Source organism: Mesoplodon mirus (genome assembly GCF_964341445.2).
Source record: "Mesoplodon mirus genome assembly, chromosome: 1".
Taxonomy (NCBI): domain Eukaryota; kingdom Metazoa; phylum Chordata; class Mammalia; order Artiodactyla; family Ziphiidae; genus Mesoplodon; species Mesoplodon mirus.
Genome location: NC_138976.1, coordinates 12,219,148 through 12,232,983, shown reverse-complemented (window position 1 = coordinate 12,232,983; position 13,836 = coordinate 12,219,148). Strand labels below are relative to the sequence as shown.

Below are 13,836 nucleotides of genomic sequence, written 5' to 3'. Positions count from 1 at the left end.
TTTCAACCCCTGGTAGATTCTAAAATTGCAGTGGAGTTAGAGGATACATTTGAAAGGTCTGTCACTATTCCACCCTGAAGTTCTAATTGAGTGTTTTGTTGAACATTCAGTTGAAAGCTAGTAATCTACCAACTTCTGTTAGGTACTGAGGATAAAAACTCCATTTTGGGAAACATGACTTAGAAAACCTAAAAATGTCTCGATACAAAATACTTAGGAAAGCTGGATGAAATATAACAAATACCCTTTTTAAAAAAAATAAATTTATTTATTAATTTTTGGCTGTGTTGGGTCGTTGCTGAGTGCTGGCTTTCTCTAGTTGCAGCGAGTGGGGGCTACTCTTCGTTGCGGTGCGTGGGCTTCTCATTGCGGTGGCTTTTCTTTGTTGCGGAGCACGGGCTCTAGGCGCGCGGGCTTCAGTAGTTGTGGCACGAGGGCTCAGTAGTTATGGCTCACGGGCTTAGTTGCTCTGCAGCATGTGGGATCTTCCCGGACTAGAACTCGAACCCGTGTCCCCTACATTGGCAGGCGGATTCTTAACCACTGCACCACCAGGGAAGTCCCAACAAATACCCTTTTAATTGTATAGCTGTATTCACAAAAATGTAAAGAAAATCCCCAAGGAACGAAAGCAAAGAGGAAAATGAAAGCCAGAACTATATGTATGAGCTGACATGGGGCCTGCTCTGGGGGAATTTGCTGTTCTTTATAACCAGTGGACTTGGGATTTGATAGGTAAATTAAGTAAGAGATAAGGCCTTGGATTTTACAGAGAGAGGTTTTGGAACTGAGATTTCCTTATAAAGCACACTCGGGATACATCCTAAGTTGAAAGGATATACTTGAAAAAATAATAGTAGTAACCTGCCTACAGTCACAGGAAAAAAATAAGGAAGCTTCTCTGTCTTACCTTGGACACTGATTGGAGGGGAGTCTTGTTGAGTATTTGTACCCATAGGCTTGCCTTCATGTATGTTTGGGCTTTTAGTTTATACTACCTTCTTGTTCCTGGGTTAGTAATACTTTTGGGGCACCTGACAGAATCAGCTGTAAAACTATGGAGGGACATGCTTGCCACCCAGGCTGCATAGTATTCCCACAGGTAACTCTGATAAAGAATAGTGCACAATGCTAAATTTACAAAGAATGGGGCTTCCCTGATAGCACAGTGGTTAAGAATCCACCTGCCAATGCAGGGGACACGGGTTCGAGCCCTGGTCTGGGAAGATCCCACATGCCACGGAGCAACTAAGCCCATGCACCATAGCTACTGAGCCTGTGCTCTAGAGCTGGCGAGCCACAACTGCTGAGCCCACACGCCTAGAGCCCGTGCTCCACAACAGGAGAAGCCACCGCAATGAGAAGCCCACGCACCGCAACAAAGAGTGGCCCCTGCACCTCTCAACTAGAGAAAGCCCGTGCACAGCAACGAAGACCCAACGCAGCCCAAAATAAATTAATTAATTAAATTTTTAAAAAAAACTAACCTTTAAAAAAAAAATTTACAAAGGACAATTCACCATGAGCAGGAGTTAGCAAACCCCCAGTAAGATCAAATCTCACCAGAACTTTGGCATCTGAATTATTAGCTGTAACCTTAAGATGGGTATGATTAAAATGACTAAAGATTTAAAGAAAATTTTGGAAATGTTAGAAAATAACATTACAAAAGATTTTAATATACCAAGCAAACTAAAACTAGAACTTCTACAAGTGAAAATTAGACCCAGTGAAATTAAAGGTACAACAGATATATTACCTACAAAAAGAATCTGAGGAAATTACTCAGAAAATAACATTGAAAGATGATAAAATATGAAAAAGCAATTAAGAAACAAGACTAGGATTCGAAGGACCAACATGTACCTAAATATTCCTTAAGAATCGAATGAGGGAGGGGGGACCACTGACGGTCCAGTGGTTAGAACTCCATGCTTCCACTGCAGGGGTCACGGGTTGGATTCCTGGTTGGGGAACTAAGATCCTGCATGCCGCACAGCACAACCAAAAAAAAAAAAAAAAGAAAGAAAGAATAGAATGAGGGAGAAGGAAATTGGTATAATAGCTGAATATCTTCTGAAAGTGGTAAAGGATATAAACCCTCAGCTTAAAAAAACAGAATGAGTCCCAACCAGGATGACAGTGAAACTGTAGAACATCACAGCCAAAGAGTAGTTCTTAAAAGGCTGAGTGAGAATCAAGATGAATAGGACATAGTTCATGTCCTCAAGATGCTTATAGCTTAGGGTAGATGACACTTGTTAAAATGTTGTTGCAGGGCTTCCTTGGTGGCGCAGTGGTTGAGAGTCCGCCTGCTGATGCAGGGGACGCAGGTTCATGCCCTGGTCCAGGAAGATCCCACATGCCGTGGAGCGGCTGGGCCCGTGAGCCATGGCCGCTGAGCCTGCGCGTCCGGAGCCTGTGCTCCACAACGGGAGAGGCCCGCATACCAAAAAAAAAAATGTTGTTGCAGTCATTTCTACTAGTCTTTGCTTTGTAACAAACTAACTCAGGTTTGAAAAACTGTTATTTCTCATGATTTTATGGATTGACTGGGTAGTTTTGCTGGTCTTGCTTAGGCTCATACAACTTCGTTCAGCTGGTACGTTGGCTGGGGACTGGGCTTGACTGGGTCTCTCCATGTGGTTTTCAACTTAGGCTTCTTCACAGCATGTTGGTCTTAGGGCAGATGTGAAAGCTGTAAGACCTCTTTTAAGGCTAAGGCTTATAAGTTACATGGTGTCACTTCTACCACATTCTGTTGTAGAAAAGCAAGTCACAACGCCAGCCCAGATTCATGGGATTAGAGAAATAGACTATATCTCTTGATGGAGGAGCTGTAGAGATTTTGTGGCCATATTTAATTTTCAACATGAGTATAATTAGATCAGTGCTATGATAGAGGTTAACAAAAGGATGCTATAGAACAGAGCAGGTAGAAACTTATCTCAGCTTGGGGGAGGAGTCAGGGGGAAGGCTTCTCAGAGAGGATAATGCTTCAGTTAAACCCTTAAAAGGAAAGCTTTATGTGATAGTGTAGTTATAAAAAACACAGGTATTTTTCTTTATGAAATGTTTTGACAACTCACATCAAAATCTGAGAATTTTCCATAAGTTCAGAACATGTTGCATTTTCTCTCACTTCCCTGGTGTAGGAATCTTACACACTTTAGCTCTTAGCCAAAGATACTCTTTAAATGTTGGTCGGGGTACATTGATGAGATAGTACTGCTGAGGCAGAAAGTTCAGTTAGAGGATTTTTTTAAGCTTTTTAATCTTCATAGAGTTTTCTTCTTGAAAAATCCAGCTGACATTATTTTGGTTGAAAAAAGTTGCCAGGCTTTATTAAAGTAGTTAGCAAATACAGAAGTCACTCCTTCTCACTTAGTACTGCCTAAACTAATCTTCTGACTCAGTTTCTGAAATTGTATTGGAGTCAGTTGATCTTGTCCTCTAAAATGCAGATCTTTTATTCAAGCAAAGTTAGTGAACCATGAATACACAGTTTAATTAAGGGGATCAGACTGGTGGCGGGGTAGACACTTAAGTAAATATGTCATCATGACAAAATTCATCAATTGCTGGAATATAGATATGAGCAGAATTATATGAGAACATAATTGTTGCCTGAAGAAGAAAAGAAAGGTTTTCATAGAGTAGGTAACAGTTCAGCAGAGCATTAAAGAGTCATTAAGAATTTCCCAAAGAAGAGAGTCTGTGACATGTGGAAAGATCAAGAGGCTTGAAAGAGCCTGGAGTTGGGACCATTGCATGCAGTAGAATTGAATGTGCTTGCTTTTCTTTTTCTCCCAAGATGCGAATAGCCTTTTTGTCATTTTTTTTCCTGTAATTAAAATAATATATGCTTGATTTAGAAAATTCAGACAATAAGAAAAGTAAGTAAAACCTAGCCATAATCCCATTATTTAGCAAAACATTCATAAGTATTTTGGGTCCTTCTTCAACTGACATTTTTTTGGGTTTTTTTTTGGCTGCGTTGGGTCTTCGTTGCTGCGCACGGGCTTTCTCGAGTTGCGGCGAGCAGGGGCTACTCTTCGTTGTGGTGCGCAGGCTTCTCATTGCAGTGGCTTCTCTTGTTGTGGAGCACGGGCTCTAGGCACGCAGACTTCAGTAGTTGCAGCACGTGGATTCAGTAGTTGCAGCACGCAGGCTTCAGTAGTTTGCAGCACATGGGCTCAGTAGTTGTGTCGTGCGGACTCTAGGGCGTACAGGCTCAGTTGCGGCGAGTGGGGGCTACTCTTCGTTGCAGTGCGCAGGCTTCTCGTTGCAGTGGCTTCTCTTGTTGTGGAGCACGGGCTCTAGGCGCACGGGCTTCAGTAGTTGTGGCACATGGGCTCAGTAGTCGTGGCTCATGGACTCTAGAGTGCAGGCTCAGTAGTTGTGGCACACGGGCTTAGTTGCCCCGCAGCATGTGGGATCTTCCAGACCAGGGCTCGAACCCGTGTCCCTTGCATTGGCAGGCGGATTCTTAACCACTGCACCACCAGGGAAGCCCTGTGCCTTGCTTTCTGATAAGACGAGATTTATATACTTGGTTTGAAATGGCTCAGCTCTTACCGTGAAGCCAAGTAAAATTACTTAGTTTGAACCATTTTCATTTGTATTTTCACTGCAGTATGCCACAAGTAGTGGGAACTGTAGATCATCAGGAATTTATCTTTAATTTTCTGATTGTGGATTTTTCTAGCACACACTTGCATTTCCTAAGTATGCTTTCTTGAAGACATAAGATCTCTACTGGAAAAGCATCTCAAACTGCCTAAAGTAGCTTTGTATAACTGGTAAATCAAGTAGAGCCTAGTTGGTATTGTTGCAGTGAAGGGAAACAGGAGCTATAAAGTTAGAAGCAGAAAATTAACACCAGGAAATGACTGGATATTGCCTTTGGAACATTTTGTCCTTTGATTCCATAAATGCAGTTTTGCTCTCAAGGAAATGGGCTTGTAGCCAATTCTACCATTCAAGTTATTACCTTTATTTGATATTATTTAGAAAGGACAGATGTTATTCCAGTAATGCTTCTTTTGCACATAAATAGTGGGTGTGTTCTTAGTTTTCTTTGGACCAAGGAAAGTGGAAGAACTACTTTTTTTTAAGTTATTATTTGTTTTTTTAACTTCACCTCCAGTAGGTGGACCAGAGTTTATTTAGAAATAGTTGTGTGTTGGGTAGGGAGATACTAATTGGATGCTCACTAGTTGGCAGGTACTGTGATGTGAGAAATGAGACAATCCCTATAAAAATCACATGATTCAGTGCCTGCCTATAATGTGAATAATAAGTGTCCAATGATCATATTACTGAATCATTGAACCATGACAATCTTGTGAGATAGGTATTAACATTCTCATTTTATTTATTTATTTGGCTGCTCTGGCTCTTCATTGCTGAGTGCGGGCTTTCTCTAGTTGCGGTGAGCAGGGGCTACTCTTCATTGCAGCGCGTGGACTTCTCGTTGCAGTCGCTTCTCTTGTTGGGGAGCACGGACTCTGGGCGCATGAGCTTCAGTAGTCGCAGCACGTGGGCTCAGTAGCTGTGGCGAACGGGCTTAACTGCTCCGCGGCATGTGGGATCTTCCCGGACCGGGGATTGAACCCGTGTCCCCTGCATTGGCAAGGGGATTCTTAACCACTGTGCCACCGGGGAAGTCCAACATTCTCATTTTAGAGATGAGACAGTTGTGGCTTCTAGAGGTTAATTTGTCCATAGCCAATAGAGTTAGTGTTAGAGGCATGTCCCCAACTCAGATCTGTCTTATTGTGGAGCCCAAGTAGGACTACTAAGTACAGTTGCATAAGCTACACTGTGCAATACCAGGGGGGTGCTGTTCACATAGTCTGTGATGTGAATGGTGCCCCCTGGAGTTGTGCCACAAGCCAACTCTTGTCCCAGTTGTGTTTTTTGTTTTTGTTTTGTTTACCACTAGTCTACTTTGTAAGCAGAATTATGAATAAATCATTCACCGAACAGTCTCTGTCCTTGCAAACATTCATGTCTATGTTTGGCTATTTAATGTTTTTTTTCTTCTCAATTCAGGACTGTTTTAAAGAACTCTCCCCTCCTCTTCTTTTTTTTTTTTTTTTTTTTTTTTGTGGTACGCGGGCCTCTCACCGTTGAGGCCTCTCCTGTTGCGGAGCACGGGCTCCAGATGCGCAGGCTCAGTGGCCATGGCTCATGGGCCCAGCCGCTCCGGGGCATGTGGGATCCTCCCGGACCGGGGCACGAACCCGTGTCCCCTGCATCGGCAGGCGGACTCTCAACCACTGCGCCACCAGGGAAGCCCCCCTCCTCTTCTTAAAGATTACGTGGAGATGAACACAAATCTAAATATGATTCTTAGTTGTATTATCCATACATACTGGCTTTGCTTTTTTATTTTTATATTTGGGCTAAATTAAGTTAGAAGTCTTTTTTTGGGCTTCAAAATAAAGATAATTGTTTGTGTTTTGTAGCATGCTGTTTGGTCCTGCCCAGTATTCTTATGGTAAATGTTAAACTTTAATGACACTCATAAAATGTTAAGGTTTAATGATACTTTAATGCCACTCATAATAGGACATGGTATTTATTTTTGTTTTATTTTTAAGTAGTTAACAAAGCTAAAATAAATCTTTCAGATTTCCTTTTCTAGCACTAAACCAAAATCTGTAGAATACCCAATATCCAAATTGGATAAAAGAATACTTTGGCTTTTATTCTTGGCATTTATAAAATTCAGTTCATTAAACATGTATTGTAGATATACTCTGTACCCTCAGCTACCCGAAGCTTTGGGAATATAAAGATAATTGAAGAAACAGTCTCTACTATCTAATAATGCCCAGCCTGGTTGAAGAGGCCCACTAAGCAAATATTCTCTAAAACAAGTAGCAATGCTGGAGTAAATAAGTATGCTAATATTTTGGTAGCACTCTCTAAGGAGGGAGTGATTAAACCGCATATTATCAGGCTTAAGATCTCTCAGAGGAGGTAACAGAATTTAAGCTTGGTCTTTAAGAGTAGAAAGGCAAAGGAGAGGAAGGCTTTCCAGGAAAGGGAATGGTCTGTGCAAAGTCTGGATGTTTGAAGGTTTATGGTGTGTCTTGGGGAGTTTGAGTAGTTTGATGTGACAGATAAGAGATGGAAAAGTAAATTGGGCAGAGTTGTGAGAAACTCATAGAACATAGTAATGAATATGGGCATTATCTTACGGACATTGAGGAAACATGGGAGGGTATAAAAATAAGGCAGTGCTTGATCAGAACTAAGATTTGCACTTGTAATTTGAATGGCCATATGAATGACAGGTCAGAGGGGAGTGAGAAAGAAGGCAGGGAAACTACTACCTTTCCAGTAGGCTTATGTAAAGTGAAAGAGATTCCTATGGTGTTAGCTATGCAGAGAGACAGAGGAAAAAAATGGGCAGTTGAGCAAGGAGCAGTAGGATTTGTGAGTAGTGTGGAAATGAGAGGAGTGAAGGATGACTGTAATCCTTCATTTGGTAACTGAGTGGAAAGTAGTGCAATTCATTAATTTTTTTTTAAAGATACAGGAAGAGAATTAGAGTTCAGTTTTGACAGTAAGTTTGGAGTATCTAGCTGAAGGTGTCTGTCCATTAGACAGGGAGGGGTTGTAGATGTATGTTAGGGATTGTTTATGTATCGTTGGGATTGGATGAAATGGCACAGGAGAATCTGTAAAGTGAAGTTATTGCCAAGAACAAAATCCTGGACGAACACCTTTTAAGGGGCATGTAGAGAAAAGGAACAGTTGTGTTCTCAAATTGCATCTTTCATAGAAACCACATTTTTTTTTTCTATTTAAAAAAATAGTATTTTTTAAAAGAGCAGTTTTAGATTCACAGCAAAATTGAGAGGAAGGTACAGAGATTTCCCATATAACCTCTGCCCCCACACATGCATAGCCTCTCCCACTATGAATATCCCTTCTAGTTTAAGTCTATTGAGGTAAAATTTACACACAGTAAAATACAGCCCTTTTAGGTATGCAATTCCATGAACTTGAATGAATGTAAACTCTTACGTAATCACCACGACCACCACAGTCAAGATACAGAATATTTTCATTACTCCAGAAAGTCCCTTTATAGTTCTTTTTAGTTATTCATCTTTCCCCTTCCCAGCCTCTGTCAATCAGTTATCTGATTTCTGTCTCTATAGTTTTGCCTTTTCCGGAATGCCATGTAAATTGAATCATACAGTATATAATAGCCTTTTGTGTCCACTTCTTTTACTTAGAATAATGCTTTTGAGATTTATCCATGTTATTTTAGTATCAGTGGCAGTTTGTTTATCCATTCACCAGCTGATAAACATTTACTTTGTATTCAGTTTTTGGCAATTATGAATAATGCTGCTATAAACATTCACAGACAGGTCTTTGTATAGACATGTATTTTTATTTTTCTTGGGTAAACACCTAGGAGTGAGTCATAGATAAGTGTATGTTTAACTTTATAAAATTTACATAAAGTGACTGTACCATTTTGTATTCCCACCAGCAGTGTATGAGAGTTATTCAGTTGCTCCACATTCTTGCCAGCCCTTGGTATTTTCAGGATTGTTTTGTTTTTAATTTTAGCCATTCTTACAGGTGTATAGCGGCATCCTATTGTGGTTTCAGTTTCCCTAATGGTTAATGATACTGAGTTTCTTTCAAATGCTTATTTGCATTGTCTTCTTGGGTGAAACCCTTTTTTTAAATTGGGTTGCTTGTTTTATTATTGAGTTGTAAGAATTCTGTGTATATTTTGGTTATAATTCCTTCCTCAGACATATGATTTGTAAATATTTCTTGAAGTCTGTGGCTTGTCTTTTCATTCTGTGAACAGTGTCTTCCAAGCAGCAGTTTCTAGTTTAATAAAGTGCATTTCATTTTTTTCTTTTATGCATACTTTTTGTGTCCTAAGAAATCTTTGTGTCCCAGAATTATGAAGACTTTTTCCTGTGTTTTCTTCTGTAAATATTATAGTTTTAGGATTTACATTTAGATCTGCAGTCCATTTTGCATTAATTTTGTATGTGACATAAAGAGATTGATGTTTTTGCATATGTATGATGTCAAGTTAATTGTTCCACCACCATTTGTTTTATTTTATTACCTTTCTCTGTTGAATTATCTGGCCAACTTTGTTGAAACCAATTGGCCATGTATGTGTGGGTCTATTTCTGGATTCTGTTTTGTTTCCTTGGTCTGTATTATCTGTCCTTTCACTAATACCGTGTCTTGATTACTTTACCTGCAACGACATTTATTTTAGAAATCATCGTGGTATCTGTTAGGAATGCTGTTGGCAGCAAGGAACAGAAAGCCCTGCTAATAATGAGTTTATTTTTGTTATGACAAGAAGTCAGAGACAAGCAGTTGCTGATTTAAGCTGTTCATTTATACGAGGGGTTAACAAACTATAGCCTGCTGGCCTAATCTGGCCTGCCACCTGTTTTGTAAATCACCTGTGGAGGTTCTGGAACATGCATATGCCAAGGCTTTATCTCTGAGACTGATTTAGTTGCTAGGGTAGGAGGTGAGGGGATAGAGGGAGGATCAGGTATTTGAATTTTCACATGCTCCCTGGTGATATTGGTAATTGTGTTGTTTAGTCATGGTTAAGAACCATTAATCTAAGGTTGGTTCTTAGAGTGTGGTCTCCAGACTAGCAGCATCACCATCTCCTGGAAACTTTTTAAAAATTCAAATTATCAGGCCCATCCCAGCCTTACTGAATGGGAATTCTTGTTAGGGCCCAACAGATTGTGTTTCAACAAGTTCACCAGGTGATTCTTAGGCATGCCAAAGCTTGAGAACCTTGAAAAGCGTTGCTGAGTGTTTCCCAGATAAGCCTAGGGAAGATTAATTGACTGTCTTTTAAAAAACAAAAAACTTAATTGAGATAAGTATTAAATTATGTGACAGATAGTTAAGTTTGAAAGTGGATTGAAGGTGCACAAATGATCTAACATGGTAAGTGCTGAGTACTGTATTGGACCTAATTATTCAAAGCATAAGTTAGGTTGCTATTTTTAAGCAGCTTTTAAAAATCATTTTTTTGTGTGTGCATTACTTTTCCCTACTCTTTAAGGAAGAGTTAAGGAAATAGAAGGCAGTTGTTATGTTTATAGACTTTATAAACAAGGGAAGACTGCAGATAAACATGTATAAACACAAAAGACAAACATATAAACATGTTTCTTTCAGGGTTTATGAATATATTACAGTGGAGGTAGCCTATCCAAAAGAAAACTTGAGTTTATTTAGCCTACATACCAAAGAAAAAACAGTACCTCATAGCATGTAAAATGTGTCTTCAGTTTAGTTTGCTCTTTAATGGTAACCTTCCCAGTTATAATTACTAATTGCTTAAACATGGAGTCTAATAGCTTTTCTTCATCTGTTTTTAGGGAGCTGTAAATATCCTACTTATGTTGTTTCTCTTTCCACTTGGACAATGGTTTAGATTCAATTAGGCTATCTTTTATTTCCTGCAGGTGATTCCTGCAATATTTCTTATCCAGTTCTGAAAAAATAAGAGGTTAATTAGAACTAAGCTCTAGTTTGTTTTCTAGGTGCTTTAAAAAACTTTTGAAAGCAGAACTTCTGAAAAAAGAAATTTGATTACACTTGTGATGTATAGGATCAGGCATAACAAAGAGTTAAACTTATTTGACTGAATTGTAGTTCCAATAGCAGTAACTCTGAATATAGAAGGAAGTTCACAAAAACAGATGCTGTCATTGAAACCAGAGACTGAACACCTCTCCGGCCCTTATTTCCAAGGCAAGAATAGCTGACATGTTAGAATTTCCTTGGGGAAATGTAGCAAAAAAGACTTAAGTCTGTTTCTCAATCATAGTTTACAGCCACAGGGGCTTGAATTTTATAGAGTTACAAAAGATGTTTGAACTGGGTTCCTTAGTAGTCCAGAGTACCTCTGTTATTGGAATTTTGCTTCCTAGTTGTGTCTTAATTTTACTGAGAAGACCTCATTGTCTTTAACAATCTCATAGCCCCGCCCATTTTAACTTTTTGTCAGGTTTTGGTCTTCAGAACCCTCCTAAATCAGCACACTTTTTTTCATCATGATTTCCTTTTCGTAAATTAATTCTCTTGTTAATTTTTCTAGTATTTCTTGAAGAAGCATTTGGTGACAATACTGGGTTTTGTCACTTGTGGTTTTCCTTAGCGTTGGGAAGTCTCCACTTGATTCTGCACTTGTTTACTTCCTTGTTGAGCAACTAACAATAAACCATCATGACTCTAGAAAAATACTTGACATTGAAAAGGAATGCTTCTGTTCCTCAGGGTCATCTTATACGTGCATCTCCCCAGCTTTATTCAAATGTCTCAGAACTTTAAGAACCATTTATGTCAGAGAAATCTCCCTCAGAAATACAGGAGACTTACTTATAGCAAGGGTGGTAAAAATGCATGTGATGATTTACTACCTAATAACTATGTTTCTACTGATAATTTTTGGAAGCAAACACATTTTCCCTTTTCATTAAGCATAAGAGAAGCTTTTCCTCTTTTTTTAAATAAATAAATAAATAAATAAATAAATTTACTTTTGGCTGTGTTGTTGCTGCACGTGGGCTTTCTCTAGTTGTGGCGAGCAGGGGGCTACTCTTTGTTTTGGTGCGCGGGCTTCTCATTGTGGTGGCTTCTCTTGTTGCGGAGCACGGGCCCTAGGCATGCGGGCTTCAGTAGTTGTGGCACGCAGGCTCAGTAGTTGTGGCTTGTGGGCTCTAGAGCACAGGCTCAGTAGTTGTGGCGCACGGGCTTAGTTGCTCCGCGGCATGTGGGATCTTCCCGGACCAGGGCTCGAACCCGTGTCCCCTCCATTGGCAGGCGGATTCTTAACCACTGCACCACCAGGCAAGTCCTAGAAGCTCCTCCTCTTAACAAGCTTTATTTCTCATCAGACAAGTAAAATTACAAATATTTTAGTTGTTATTAGTTTAGGACACTGTAGAAAACTTTTAATAAAATTGACAGACTATCACATATATTTCTGAGTATTAGTCTCAAATTCACTATACACTTTTTCATGAAAAGCTGTATGAATTAAGAGAGCAGCTGCAGCTCTTATTTATTATAGATCTTGATTTATTCTGTTTTTTAAAGACATTCTGAAGATATCTATATATCAAAAGAATTGCTGATGATTTTCTCTAGATGTGGACCCATTTAAATCAGTACTGGCCTCTCTCATTTTGTTGATTGCATATATTTGTGACCCTTAGATTATAGGGAATGGAAGTGAACAGCAGCTGCAAAAAGAGCTAGCAGATGTGCTGATGGATCCTCCAATGGACGACCAGCCAGGGGACAAGGAGCTTGTGGAAAGGTCACAGTTGGATGGCGAAGGAGATGGGCCTCTTTCTAATCAACTCTCAGCTTCATCCACCATTAACCCTGTGTCATTAGTAGGGCTCCAGAAACCAGAGATGAGCCTGCCAGTGAAACCTGGACAAGGAGGTTAGGATTGCTGCATTGCTTGCATAACTGAAGGTTATTGTTTTTAATATTTGAGTGTCCATTCTGTACTAGGTTTGATTCAAAGCAAGCAAAAACCATTATGTTTTCTAGACTCTTCAGATTCTAGATTTAGGGGGATGTGAGAGGAGTAAATATACGTACTATTCTGATTTCCTTTTAAATGAATGTCATTTTAAAAAAAAATTTATTGGGATAGAGTTGATTTACAATGTTGTTTTAGTTTCAGGTGTGCAGCAAAGTGAATCAGTTATACATAAACATATGTCCACTCTAAATGTATGTCATTTATACCAAAGAAAGAGAAACAGTAGCTATAAGACATTGAGGGAATCTTAGAGTATTTAAGGATCTTTTTTCAGGAAAGAAGGAATTTGAGAATAGTGTTGGAGAAATAGAGGAATAATGCTTGGTGAAGAGATGTTTGCCCCAGGCCTTTATAGCTTGGCGGGAATAGTTGTCAAGTTGAAAAAAGGGAGCTGAAAGACATAGCAAGGAAGGAGAAAAAAGGCAATTATAAAGGCTTTGGGGAAAGTAGGGTGTTAAAACTGTAGATGTTTATTGGGAAAGGGAAAGCAAGGGGACTGAGAACATGATAGAGTAGCTACAATGATGAATGAGAAAAATAATTATAACAGCAGATCAGAAAGAAGACAGAGATAGGATTTTTCAGGGTGGTAAAATACTAAATGTATTTTTGACCTCAATGTAAATTATAAAGTCAAAACAAATTAGAGGAGTCAGAAAGGTAAATCAGATCTGAGTCTCAGGTCACCTTTTAGATTTGGGATTGAGACTACAGCCATACCTAAAATTTTTAGTGTTGGTGACAGAGTTCTGGTGTGAGATTTCTGGCTTTAATGGGCATTTCTTCTGGGGCAATGGCATATTCTCTCATTAGTATTCAATTTTGGAACCTAAATGTAACTTGTAGATTTTTACTTGATATTCGTGTCAACAAAATATCAAAATGAAAATAATCACCTCCTTATTGTTTCTTTCAGATTCTGAAGGGTCTAGTCCTTTCACACCAGTGGCTGATGAGGACAGTGTAGTTTTCAGCAAACTAACTTATTTAGGCTGTGCCTCAGTAAATGCTCCCAGGAGTGAAGTGGAAGCCTTAAGGATGATGTCCATCTTAAGGGGCCAGTGTCAGATTTCACTAGATGTAACCCTGTCAGTGCCGAACGTATCTGAAGGAACTGTGAGGTGAGACCAGCTTCTTGAAATGTTTGTATTCAATAACGTTTGATCATATTTCTGACCTATAGTTTTAGAAAGAAGCAGTAGTGAACAAAATCTGTAATTACTTTATTCATGCAA

The 13,836-nt window shown here is 39.3% G+C and overlaps 1 protein-coding gene across 4 annotated transcripts in view; it reads left to right on the top strand.

The window, feature by feature from the left end:
• RABGAP1 (RAB GTPase activating protein 1) overlaps positions 1 to 13,836 on the top strand; it is a 151,186-nt gene that overhangs the window by 29,114 nt on the left and 108,236 nt on the right. For all 4 annotated transcript variants that reach the window (XM_082621322.1, XM_082621325.1, XM_082621324.1 and 1 more), the window contains 2 exons: positions 12,261 to 12,495; positions 13,518 to 13,722. In XM_082621322.1, the coding sequence (XP_082477448.1) occupies positions 12,261 to 12,495; positions 13,518 to 13,722 (440 nt within the window). The remainder of the gene's footprint in view (positions 1 to 12,260; positions 12,496 to 13,517; positions 13,723 to 13,836) is intronic.